At 47.4% G+C, this 13,517-nt stretch overlaps 1 protein-coding gene across 3 annotated transcripts; it reads left to right on the forward strand.

The window, feature by feature from the left end:
* Nucleotides 1-9,580: 9,580 nt before the first annotated feature.
* LOC123097604 (uncharacterized) lies at nucleotides 9,581-13,278 on the forward strand. 3 transcript variants are annotated; one of them, XM_044519386.1, is made up of 3 exons: nucleotides 9,581-10,218; nucleotides 12,435-12,465; nucleotides 12,541-13,278. In XM_044519386.1, exons 1-3 carry the CDS (start codon nucleotides 9,664-9,666, stop codon nucleotides 13,086-13,088), a joined length of 1,134 nt encoding a protein of 377 aa, XP_044375321.1. In that variant the 5' UTR covers nucleotides 9,581-9,663; the 3' UTR covers nucleotides 13,089-13,278. The 3 variants fall into 3 exon arrangements, with proteins under 3 accessions (XP_044375321.1, XP_044375322.1, XP_044375320.1); XM_044519387.1 differs by having other exon boundaries at nucleotides 9,582-10,218; nucleotides 12,544-13,278; XM_044519385.1 differs by having other exon boundaries at nucleotides 9,582-10,218; nucleotides 12,435-13,278.
* Nucleotides 13,279-13,517: the final 239 nt, after the last annotated feature.

Consider the following 13,517-nt stretch of genomic DNA (forward strand, 5'->3'; position numbering starts at 1 on the left):
GTTCTACCAGTTTTCCTTCGAACTCTAGACCACTTTATCTCAATGATGTTCTTGTGTCTCCTGAACTCATTCAGAATCTAGTCTGTGTTCGTAAACTTTCTCGAGATAACTCTGTAACTGTGGAATTTGACGACGTTGGTTTTTCTGTTAAGGACGCCCTCACCCGGATGGTTCTTCACCGCTGTGACAGTCCCGGCGATACATACTCCGTCCAGCCTCCATCATCTTCACATGTTGGACCAGTTGCACTCTCCGCCGGCGTTGATCTTTGGCACGCCCGTCTCGGTCATCCTAGCTCCACCGCTCTTCGTCACATTATTAGGGATTTTTCTTTTACATGTAATAAAACATATGCGCACTCTTGTCACGCATGCCGTCTGGGCAAACATGTTCGCCTTCCCTTTAGTGCTTCATCCACGGTTGCGTCGTTACCTTTTGAGTTAATCCATAGTGATGTCTGGACCTCTCCTGTTGCTAGTAATACTGGATTCTCATATTATCTTGTTATTTTGGATGACTACTCTCACTTTGTGTGGACCTTTCCATTGCGTAAGAAGTCCGAAGTTGCTGCCACTCTTACGGCCTTCTACTCTTACGTGTCTACGCAATTTGGTCGTCCCATTCTAGCTTTGCAAACTGACAACGGAAAAGAATTCGACAACACCACCATCCGCAATCTTCTCTCCACACATGGCACTGTTTTTCGTCTTACCTGTCCATATACTTCACAGCAGAATGGTCGGGCGGAACGCATTCTTCGCACTCTTAACGATTGCGTCCGTACCCTCCTCTTCCACGCATACATGCCACCTCGCTTCTGTCCCGACGCTCTCGCTACTGCCACCCTACTCATTAACCTTCGTCCCTGTCGCACCCGGTGGAACTTTACACCTCACCACCTCCTCTTCGGGTCTCCTCCTTCATACGACGGTCTTCGTATTTTCGGTTGTCTTTGTTATCCTAGTATTGCCGCCACCTCTCCTCATAAACTTGCCCCTCGTTCCCTTCCGCGTGTCTTCCTCGGTTACCCGGCTAACACCAAGGGCTATAGATGCTATGATCCGGTTTCCCACCGTGTCATCACATCCCGACATGTTTATTTCGACGAGTTGTGTTTTCCTTTTAAACAGGAACAGCAGGCGGCTTCTTCATCGGCGCCCGGCCCCTCTTTGGCCGACCCTATCCGCCCTGGCTTTGCCCCACGGCGTAGGGCGTCCCCTGGACGCACGGCACTCCGGCTCCTGCCCGCTGCTTCGCCAGGCTCACCGACCTACGAGCCGGCCTCCACGTCGGCCTCCACGCCGGCCTCCCCGGCTGCTTCATCGTCGGGCCCCGCACCGGCCTCTCCAGCTGCTTCATCGCCGGGCGCCGCGCCGGCTTCTGAGCCGGCCTCTCCGGCCTCTTCTTCGCGGGCTTCAGCGCCAGCCTCGCCGGTCTTGCCGGCTGTTGTGCCAGCTCGCCCGCCGGGATCGCCCGCTTCTTCCCCGACTTCTTCGCAGCCAGGCGTGTCGCCGGCTTCTTCACCGCCGGGTTTGGCGCCGGCCCCGGTGTCTGCTGTTGTGCCCCCACCCGCTGGCCCTGTCACTCGGTCGCGCCTGGGTGTCCATCGGCCTAGCACTCGCTACCCTCCGGATGAGTACACCTGCGTGGCTTCGACGTCTTCCTCGTCACCGTCACCCCTGCCAACCTCCGCCCGTTCCGCGCTTTGTGATCCCATGTGGTTCGCCGCGATGAAGGAGGAATTTGACGCATTGCAACGCAATCACACTTGGCAGCTCGTTCCCCGTCCCCCCCGGGCCAACATCATCACCGGGAAGTGGGTGTTCAAGCACAAGTTTCATCCAGATGGTACTCTTGACCGACACAAGGCCCGTTGGGTCGTTCGGGGTTTTCGTCAACGAGCAGGCGTTGACTTCACAGACACTTTCGCCCCGGTTGTCAAACCCGGGACGATTCGGACTGTCCTTCAGCTAGCGGTCTCTCGCTCCTGGCCTGTGCATCAGATGGATGTTTCGAATGCTTTTCTTCATGGGCATCTTGAGGAACAGGTGTTCTGTCAGCAGCCGACTGGGTTCGTAGATGAGTCTTCTCCGGATCATGTGTGCTTGCTTACTCGATCTCTGTACGGGCTCAAGCAAGCTCCTCGCGCGTGGTACCAGCGCATCGCAGCATTTCTTACTCAGCTTGGCTTCCGCTCCACTCGCTCCGACGCTTCACTATTTGTCTACCACCAGGGTGATGCTACTGCTTTTCTGCTGCTTTATGTCGACGACATCATCTTGACAGCATGCTCGACTGCCCTTCTTCGACAGCTCACGGATCGTCTTCGTGCTGAGTTTGCCATTAAGGACTTAGGTCCTCTGCACTATTTCCTCGGGATCGAGGTTATTCGTCGAGCAGATGGCTTCTTTCTTCATCAGCGGAAGTATGCTCATGAGCTTCTGGACCGTGTCGGGATGCTTAATTGCAAACCGGCTGCCACACCTGTCGATATGAAGGCCAAGCTCTCTGCCACAGATGGTTCTCCTGCTTCAGATGCTCCATTCTACAGGTCGATTGTTGGTGCTCTTCAGTACCTCACTCTTACTCGTCCGGAGCTCCAGTACGCTGTTCAGCAGGTGTGCCTTCATATGCATGCTCCCCGTGATGCTCACTGGACCGCAGTCAAGCGCATTCTGCGCTATATCCGTGGCACCTTGGATCTTGGGCTGTCACTTCAGGCTTCATCATCTATGGATCTGACGGCTTATTCTGACGCCGATTGGGCCGGCTGCCCTGACACGCGCCGCTCGACCTCTGGTTATTGCGTCTATCTTGGACCATCACTTATCTCCTGGTCGTCCAAGCGGCAGCCCGTTGTCTCCCGCTCCAGTGCTGAAGCGGAGTACCGCGCCGTTGCCAACGTCGTCGCCGAGTGTTCCTGGCTTCGTCAGCTTCTGCATGAGCTCTTGTCTCCGGTTGACAAGGCCACGATTGTCTACTGTGACAATGTTTCTGCGGTCTACCTCTCTGCCAACCCGGCTCATCATCGACGCGCCAAGCACATTGAGATTGATATCCATTTTGTTCGCGAACAGGTAGCTCTTGGTCATGTACGCGTGCTGCATGTCCCTACGTCTCAACAATTTGCTGACATCATGACAAAGGGCTTGTCTACCGCGTCTTTCGAGGAGTTCCGATCCAGTCTTTGCGTCGACCATGGTGCCGCTTCGACTGCGGGGGGGTGTTGAGATGTAGATACATATGTGTATTTCTTGTACAACAAGCCCTCCTCCTTCCATGTATAGTTGAGGACGTGGCTACCCTTTGTACTTATATATACGTGCATATTGCACCCGACCAATATATCGTGAGTTGCATAACCTTCTACACTACCCCCACTTTGCGGCTAGCCTTCATTCGCAAGAAGATTGCCGGATAGTTCCTTTACTCTACTCAAAAACTTGGGGTGATTTGTTTGCAATAATTATTTTGAGGCCTTAACGAGTAGGCAGACAATGGCGTGCTTGCCATGAATTGACGAAGAGTCGCCAGCAATCGAGGGGCCTGATCTGATCTTGCTTGGCGCAAAACCCCAAGACGGCCCCCTGCTACCCCGCTGCTGGGGATAAAAACGCACATGCCGCTTGCCACCTCCCCGTCCAAACTCCAAAGTGCCCAGCGCAAGCCAAGTGTACCAGGTTCTCTGCACAACCGCTGCGGCAGACAGTTGCATGTTACACGGAGCAGCAACGCGAAACCGAGCCAGCCGCCCATTTGTCAATGGCCACTTGGCGGGCGATGTGCTCCCTCCGGTCAGGCAGGCGCTGCATCCGATGGCCATTTCTTATGTGGATCCTTGGCGGATTTCGTTGTTAAATCGCCTGGGGTTAACGCATGCGGTGTAGGCTGGAGTTGGGAGCATAGGGATTCCGCTTCGCTGTCTGAATCGTGTCCCTGCCTCTGCCTGTCTACGTTCAGTGCTCTGCTAGCTGCTGCGATCTACTGGAGATCTCATCTTCACGTCCGTGCACCTCTGCCGCTCATTATAAACCTTTGCTTATGATCGGGTTTCTTGGTGGCGCCTGCTTTGATCGGGCCAAGAAATTTCGGATTCTGGTGTACACTAATTGATATGAGAGCGTGTGCGGGCAGTAGCGGCGGCAGGAAAAAGGAACGCCCCAGGCAGCCTTCATGGAACTGTAGCACTGTAGCTACAGTGCTGCTACAATGCCCAAAGAAAATGCATGTCACGCCCCAGGCAGTAGCCCGGGCCCGGGCTGCCTGGGCCTGTCTCCGCCACTGTGTGCGGGTAACGCGGTTTCGCTAGGTTCATGTACACAAGCGAGATTTGATTTTCTAGTTTTTTTAGTGGGATTTGTTCTTCTAGTTAAAGCAATAGGTATTTCGTTTTTTAAAAGATTATATACATTCCCGGAAGAAAAGAGATTATATACATCCAGCTGGAACTAGGCGTGGTGTGTACATCTTAAAAAAAAAAAGGCCTGGTGTGTGCATGGCACACTTTCGTACGCTTCACACGATAAGATGCAATATTTGACCGAATTTATATGCATGCCGTCTGGAGAGGCCAGAGGCGTGTGAAAGCCTGATTAAGAAAACTGATTTTGTGCGCTGCACCCTGAGCGATTTGCGCTGTGTAGAAGTTTCTTTCTTAGATTTTATGCTGTCTGGAAGGTTAGCCCCAGGTTTTTCCATTTTTTTTCCTCCATCATTTTTATTTTTGAGAACATCCATCTTTTTGGTCTGATCGTGTATTTCGACGTTGGGCTTGCAAGTTCTCATTTGGTCCGCGTTTTCAGCTACAAACAACACTCTCCCGGCTGTGGGCCAATAACGCATGCTCATTTACTCGTCAGCCCGCTCGCCTGCTTCACCATATCATCGGAAAAAGTGGTAAATTTTGCCCTTTATAAAAATCGGTGAATTAGAAAAATCATAATTAAAAAATGCAATACTTTACGAGAAATAAAATGTTTGATTTTTTGAAATATTCATGAATTTGAAAAACGTTTTCATGAATTGGTTTTTTCTAAAATTTTAAAAAAATCTTGAATTAAAAAATTCAAAATTTTAATAAATATATTTAATTTAAAAATATCTGTAGTATTTTATGAATTTTAAAAATGTTCATGCAATTTAAGACAATCTTGAAAGTTTAAAAATGTACATAATATTAATGAATTTAGAAGATGATCATGTAATTTAAAATGTTGATGAATTTGAAAACTAGAAAGGAAAAATAAACTAAAATGGAAAAAATGAAAAAGGGAAAAAGGGAAAAGGAGAAAAAAGAAAATAAAATTGATCATACAGAAAGAATGACCATGCTAGGTAGCGGCGGTGCCGAGTATTGGGCTTGCGGCATTGCGCCATCCTCCCCATGTCCCATGCATGCATGCAAACATACAACAACATGACATCAGCAAAGGATCTCCCTAAATTTGATTTTTTTTTTAAATTATCTTTTAAACCACTGATGCAAGATTTCTAAACTAGCTAAAAAAATTCACCGTTACTTGCCAGATTATTGTCACGTATTTATTTGGTTATTAGCCACTTAGTTTCCATATTAAATTAACTTAGTTGAAAGAGTTCTCGACGTTGATATACATCACTAGATATACATCACTACAAGACTTGTTCCGTGATACTTGTGTTGGTTGATGCCTCTTCCTACTTATTTTTAACACTTGAATACTCACTCTCTAGTTATGAGTACGATTGCAGCGTTCAAAAATATTGCATGGTAACCATATACAATCATTGTAGCAGCAATTCATAGTTAATATGGAAACTATGGTGACATACTGATAGCTGATGGCGACAAATTTTTTCTCGTCCAAACATGTCAATATGAGAACTTTGTTTCAAAGAACTCATCGAGACAAAACCACCGATGAAGACGGGTCGCTAATCAAATTAATGGTTTGTGAGATAGATTCAATTCAAAATTTTGAAGAAACAACTAATGCAATGATGTAAGCATTAGGTGGAAGATTTATGCATGCATGCATGTACGTTCTCTATAAAGGAAAAAATATCATTGAGAGATAGCAGTACCGAAGTGCACACATGCACACATATGTGAAATAGTAGTTGCCAAGAAACTAGAATAAATAACCAACTGTAAAAAACGAAAAAGAAACCAGCCAAAAATGATAAGAAAAAACTGAAAGCCACATGTAGCGCTTGTAGTGTAACAAAAGTGGCAAGAGAAAACCGTTGGCTCGCACAACATCATTAGAGCGCATATTTTAACTAACCCATGTCGCTCGTCACACGCAAAAGAGTGTGTGTTTTATATCATTAACCCTGTATCTATAATCATTAAATAGGATATTCCCCTATAAGTGGGGATTGATCATGTGACGTTGGAAAGTGCAAGATTAACCGAGAGCTTGTTTGTTGACCATCCACTTTGGTGGTGACAGTGGTCCTTCACCATGAAAAATTTGCTAGGGCGCTCGGTTTGAAATGGCCATATCTTGAATGCAAAGAGCTGACAAAGATCAAGGTTAGCAAGGAAAACCCATGTGATGAGATGGATATGGACCCCTTTTACCCCTTCACAACTATCAACACAATGGTGAGAAGACATATTTTTTGCACTCTCCGTAGCTACAAAGTTGGAAGCAGAAGGATATTTATTTGAGGTTTCAAAAACTAAAAAAAATGAAAGGTTAAAGAAGGTATGCATGAGAATGATTGTATAAAAAAAATATACTAATGGGCTGTCATGGGATCTTTGGGATCAACGAAGCTACACGCAATTGAATGAGGATGTTGACAATGATATACTATGTAATTATGTAATTTTTTTGGGTGGTGAATTGTGGTGGTGCTTTGAGCACGGTTGTATCAAAACTTGTATCTAGACTTGGGTACATATACTTGTCCTCTCTCTCTAATGCATAGTATGCACACTCATGCATATTCTAGAAAAAAATATGGAAGTCATTCACGAAGGGTGAGTACTCAACGGCATCGATGTACGAGGCTCAATTTTCATGGCCACACTTATCTCAAGAAGAAGATCATTTGGAAGGCACGAGTGACGGTGTCCTGGACTAAGAGGTGCTAACTGTTGGTGTCCTAGATTAGGGGGTACTTGCTAGGTTGGCCCACTGGTAATGGGCCGGGGCGAGGACCCATTGAAGACTGTTGACGTGGCCATACCGACCCCGGCCCTCAGTGCGATCAAGACAAAGATCTCCTGAAGACTTGGCACTTACTTTAAGCATGTTTGAATCGGCATGCCTATCTCTAGAGATTGTAAGCGTCCATTTGTAGACCCTAGATACCCCGGGTGTCTATATAAGACATGGGGTTTAGTCCTTAGAAAGACACAAATTCACCTTTGCGAGGTTTAGAGCTTAGAACAATACTCATACGATCTCGAGGTAGATCAATCTGTACTCTGTACCCCACCATTATCAATAATAAGAAGCAGGACATAGGGTTTTATGTCCTCAAGAGGGCCCGAACCTGGGTAAAACATCGTGTTCCTACATTCCTTGTTACCATGTAGCTCAGAACATCAAGCTTGGGACCCCATACCCGAGATCTACCGTATTTAGCACCGACATTGGTGGCCCATGTAGGTCCCACCAGGTGATCACATGTGCTCGATGGTGTATCATCGATAACACCGGCTACGGGGATACCTTTGTCCCTGTCTAGCTCTTTGTCTTCGGCAGCTTCACGCTAGTCACTCATACGACATGCCATTTAAGCTAGATCAGGGATTTCCCTCCACGCCAAGCCACTCGGCTCGCCGACCTGGAAAATGCCACGGATCTCCAGGGCAAGATTACCGCCCTAGGCCTGATGTCAGATTGGCCTGTCGACACCGCCACCCATGCCCAGATTCAATCTTGAAGCGGACCCTTGGTACAACTGCTCTTACGGGTCCAGTCTTAACTTCGGATCCGATCGCTCCCTCATCGGCCTAGGCGGTGAGCCTGCCCTATAGAAACTCTGAGGCAGCCTTTTGCGGCACATCAACTGAAGCCTAGCTCGGCATCACCCGTTGTTGGAAGATGGGCGGAACCAACCTTCTCGTCTTTGACGAGATGTTGGGCCAGATCTGGGATATCAGAATCTCGGATAGGCAAATCTCGGCCTACCACCAGAAAGGATTTAGATCCGAATGCATGGAATTTCTCGTCCCACCCACCACGATGGAGGATCTAACCAATGTGCTAGACTACGCATCTGAAGAGAACATGGACATAGAGGAGGATGTCGACGATATGTGATATACAACGTCACCTCTAACATCCAGTTACACCGAAAACTGGACAGCTACCTCTACCTTCGATGTCTACATGGTAGACACCCCCAAGGAAAAAGGGGAGGAGCCACTCAGATGCCGGTGCCGCCGCCGCCGTAGTAATAAAGGCGCATGCAATGGCGATGCTAGCCTTCAGGCTATTGATAACAGCGATGGGACCGATAATGGCGATACAGCAGACGGCGCCGATGACTAAGACACGGGCTATAACGCCAATAACGGTCCCATCAACGGCACTACACCCAACGTGGATGATGATGACCCTGACAATATCGACTATTACCTAGGGTCCGAGGAAGATTTAAGCCTCGGACTGGATGAGTTTGATATACCTGAGGAACCACTAGATGATCCTCAGTTACGGGCTTTTCATCGGCGGCTTGTCAGCACCGCCAAGAGCATGAAGCTAAAATCCCAAAAGCTTCAAGCCGAACAGGACATGATGACGGATAAATGAACCAAGGTCCTCAATGCAGAGCAAAAGCTCAAGCGCCGGTTCGAGGGAAATAAGCAGTTCTATCCGCGGAAGAGCCTCCTTCCGGAGTTCGATGAGGAGGTTGTCTGTACCCCTATGTCAGAACACGACTAGGTTCAAGACCGCCCCCTCGAGGCCGAGATAAACCGGCCGGAGGATATCCCAACCCCCCCCCCCCCCCCCCCCCCGATGTACCTCGCCATCATGGCAGGGGTAAGCTTCCACCTCGAAACTCCTATGACTTGTAGAGGAAATTGACGTCGGCCGCCCTATCATGATACATCTACAAATCTAGAGAGTGTCTACCTGCGGACAAGATCAGATGACCGGCTTGGACAAACAAGTATGGTAGCACACAACATAATACATATGTTCGAACAAGGATAATGCCTGACGACCGGCACGTCACAGCGCGGGTCCGAGGAGCAGCCCGCGTGATGTGCTTCATAGACGAGGTGATGCAGCACCAATTTCTGGAAGGGTTTAAACCCATAAACATCAAATAGTATGATGTAATTATGACCCACAAGTATAGGGGATCAATCTTAGTACTTTTGATAAGTAAGAGTGTCGAACCCAACGAGGAGCAGAAGGAAATGACAAGCGGTTTTCACCAAGGTATTTTCTGCAAGCACTGAAATTGTCGGTAACAGATACTTTGATAGCAAGGTAATTTATAACGAGAAAATAATAGTAATGGTAATAAAGATGTAGCAAGGTAGCCCAATCCTTTTTGTAGCAAAGGCAGGCCAGAACTTTCTCTTATACTCCCTCTGTCTGGAAAAAGTTGTCTCCGTGACATTTTTGCAGAAAAACCCTCCCCAAACTCCCGACACAACCCGCAGTCCTCGTCGTCTCCAATCGATACAACCCGCCGCTCCGACACAGGCGCATGGACGCCGGAGCTCCCCTCTCCAGCTCCGCTGCGCTGCACCCCTGCTCTCCCGCACGTCCTCCTCCGCCGCCACAGCTTACTCCTCAGCCGCTCCCTCCTGCCTCGCGTAGCTCCCCTGACCCCCTTGCCTGCCTCCCGAATCTCCCCTCTTTCACTCCAAAAATCATTTCTTCTCCTCCCGCCGTGTCTCCTGCTCGCGTGCGGCGACGGCACGTCCCCCTCGTCGACCCCGCCTCCGGTCGCCGCCTCGGCCGTGCGCCCATCTCCTCTCGTTCCATCTGCGGCGAGCCGGATTTGGGCCTCAACGAGAAGGTCAGCTTCCTTTCTCTGCACGAGCACGCGGAGGCCGCGGCCCTCACGGACGCCGTCGAGCAGGCCGCAGGTCCACAGATGACGGACGCAGTAGTACGTCCTCGGGCCTCCTACTCGTGCGAGGCAGGAATGCATGGCGACGGCGTGGACGCCCCCTCCGTGGTCACCACGCCGGGGGGAGGTGGTGGCAACACAGCAGCTCGAGCTCGCCTTCCTCAACCCCAGCACCCTGACCCTGAGGTTGTTCCCCTGCCCCCGAGCCTATTTTGCTGTTGTACTGTGTTGCGCTGCCATGTGCCTGAATGTGCTGATAATTCTTTCTCAAATTAGCCTGAATGTGCTGCGCTGACCTTTGATGATAGTGTATTTTCTGAATGCAAATTGATGGTTTTTGATTGATGCTTATTGCTAGAGTAATTTGTTGTTCCTCATTTTGAATGAGTGGTTATACTGCTGTCAAAAGTACTCCATACACACACTGTCAAAACTGACAAGATGGTGGTGGAGGTGGGAATAAATGTTCCACAACATCTGCTGGAGTAGAAAATAAATGTGTGTAGTTTGCTCCACAGCAACTATACACACTGTCAAAACTGACAAGATGTTATACTGTTGTCAAAACTGAAACTGAAAACTGCTGTCATTTTAACTGAATTTCGGTGAAGACATAATTGCAGTGGCTAGTCCTGGATATTGGTGAGAATCAGTCTTGTGGTTGAAATTCTTCCACAAGTTCTGAATATTGTTACATTTGGTCAATCACTACAGTCACTACTGATGTGTAAATTTTGAACTAACTCAAGAAAAGTGAGGTAGAAAATTCATTGTCAGATGTATGAAAATTCAGTTTCGAAGCTTCAGTTTTGCATCACTGAAATTTTGTTTGAAGCTTCAGTGTAAATGTTCTATTTCCAGAGTACAAGATCACTGAATACAGTTTCTTGGGGGCCCTATTTTTCAGTGTAAATGTTCTATTTTCAGTGTAAATGTTCTATTTTCAGTGTAAATGTTCTCTGTAATGGAGTGAGAATTAGTTGATTTTTAGGGAGAGGACTTAAAAAAATTAGGCAACATTGATTTATGAGGGAGTAGAATTGTTGAGAAAAATGACATTTTGTTCATTGGCTGCTCTGTTGGAGTATTGCTTGTCAAATCAGTGTGTAGAAATTTTAGGGCTATGTCTAGAAAATCATGCTAGTCCAACAATATTCATCAAAGCCACACATACACACACATAAATGCAATTCCACACACATACAACAAGCAAGCATTTCATCTGCATTTCCACACCGACTTCGGCAGCAGAACTGTAAATAATCTGATTTCAGTGCACTCATGGAAGCAAGGATTTTCCAGTCAATTAACAGTGACAACTGAAGTTGCAGAACAAATAATTCAGACTTCTTTTGATCAAGTTACAGAACAAATAACTCTGTTCTCATTATGTAACTGAAACTTGAGTTTAAGTCATTTTTATAATCAAGTCACCATGTTGCCAGCAATGCATGCAAAGCGGCAAGAGTTGGCTGCTCAGTTTTTCCCTAGGCTCAATGCTTTCAGATTCTTCTTACCAATTCCTAGCTTCTTCTTATTCTTACTCCTTGCAAATCCAAATAATTCAAATTAATCAAAATTAATCCAATTTTTAGCTTCTTCTTATTCTTCTCCCATTGACTATATATTCACTGAATGTACAACACTGAAAATTACTCTGAATGTACTCCAATTGACTGTATATTCACTGAATGTACAACACCAAAAATTACTCCAAAAATTACAATGACTGTATATTGACTGCATATATTCACTGTACACTGAATTCAGTCAAGAAAACCTGTCAATTTCTATTCACTGCATATATTGACTACATATATTCACTGTACAGGCTGTCAAGTTCTATTTCAGCTCAAGTTCCATTGCTTTTGTTTTGAAACTGCTTGGTAAATTAACTAGGAGTACATGAATATGCAGGAACAACTTGGTAAAGCAGGAGAAGATGCTCATTGAACAAATTCAAATAAAATCAAATTAATTCAAATAAAATCAGGATTGATCATAGTGTATTCTTTGTACTTTATGCTCTCTTTTTTGTCAAGCATGCATGTTCTGCTCTTCTACTGCTTTTTTGTCAAGCAAGCATGCATGCAGTATAGAGAAGTGTTGATGCAGGCATCAAACATTATAATGACTGAATTTGATCTACTCCAATAATTTTCTCAAGTTACATGATCAGTTGTGCTTGACTGAAAATTTTGACAGGAAAATTTTGACTTAAAATTATGACTGGAGTAACAAAGCATAACAGTAGAAATTACAGGTGTAGATTGCTCTGTTCAACAAACTTCCTATCAGTCCAACAATGTTTCTGAATCTAAACTTTTTCAGTTAACAGAACCTAACCTGAACATGTTCAGTTAACAGAACCTGAACTTTTTAACCTTCCCTCTCCCTTTCAGGCGAATGTGGATGTTGCACAATATTGTGAAGGTGTAGCACTGCTCAATTCAATTTCCACTGCACATATCTACTTCAATTTCTACTACAAATTCACCTTTTCAACAGCAGACGCGGGGCAGAGAAGTCAGACGGCAAGGAGGAGCAGCAGCATCAGACGGCGAGGAGGAGCAGAAGCATCAGACGGCGAGGACTCGATCGGGGGCGTTGGCGTTGCCCAAGAGCAGCAGCATCAGAGGCTGGAGGGAATCGCGGCGGCCGCAGAAGGAAGCGGCGGCCAGCGACTTGCCCAAATCCCGCACCGGCGGCCGCGGGCGCGAGGAAGCGGGCAGAGGATGAGGGCGCGGGCCGCACCGGCTAGGGACGCGAGCAGGGCGACAAAGGAGGTGCCGTCAGCCGTGGAGGAGGCGGGCGTCCAGTTGGTCGCCGCGGAGGAGCAGTCACCTCCGTGTGGGCGGCGGCGCAGCTCGCCTTCGTGCAGGCGGCACAGGTGGGCAGGGGCGCCGCGGATTGGCAGCGGCGGCGCAGGTGGGCGGTGGCGCAGCGGCGACGCAGGTGGACGGCAGCGCGCTGGGCTCTACGGTGGCTGCCGACGGCGCGCTGGGCTTGTTCCTGCCGTGGGCGTCCGGAGGAGGAAGAAGCAAAGGGGTAATTAGCAGGAGATTTAAAATCCTAAGGGTTTATTTGCAAAAATCACAATGAACTACGCCGTGGACAACTTTTCCCGGACGGAGGGAGTAGTAAGTAAAACGTTCTTGAGGACATATGAGAATTTCATCTAGTCACTTTCATCATGTTTGTTTAATTCGTGTTCGCTACTTTGATAATTTGATATGTGGGTGGACTGGTGCTTGGGTGTTGTTATTACTTAAACATGCCTCTCACTTATGATTAACCCCTGTCACAAGCATCCGCAACTACGTAAGAAGATTTAAGATAAATCTAACCATAGCATTAAACATATATATGGATTCAAATCAGCCCCTTACGGAAAAAGCACATAAACAAGGGTTAAGCTTCTGTCACTCTAGCAACCCATCATCTAATAACTACTCCACAATGCATTCCCTTAGGCCCAAAAATGG

Source organism: Triticum aestivum, chromosome 4D, assembly GCF_018294505.1.
Source record: "Triticum aestivum cultivar Chinese Spring chromosome 4D, IWGSC CS RefSeq v2.1, whole genome shotgun sequence".
NCBI lineage: Eukaryota > Viridiplantae > Streptophyta > Magnoliopsida > Poales > Poaceae > Triticum > Triticum aestivum.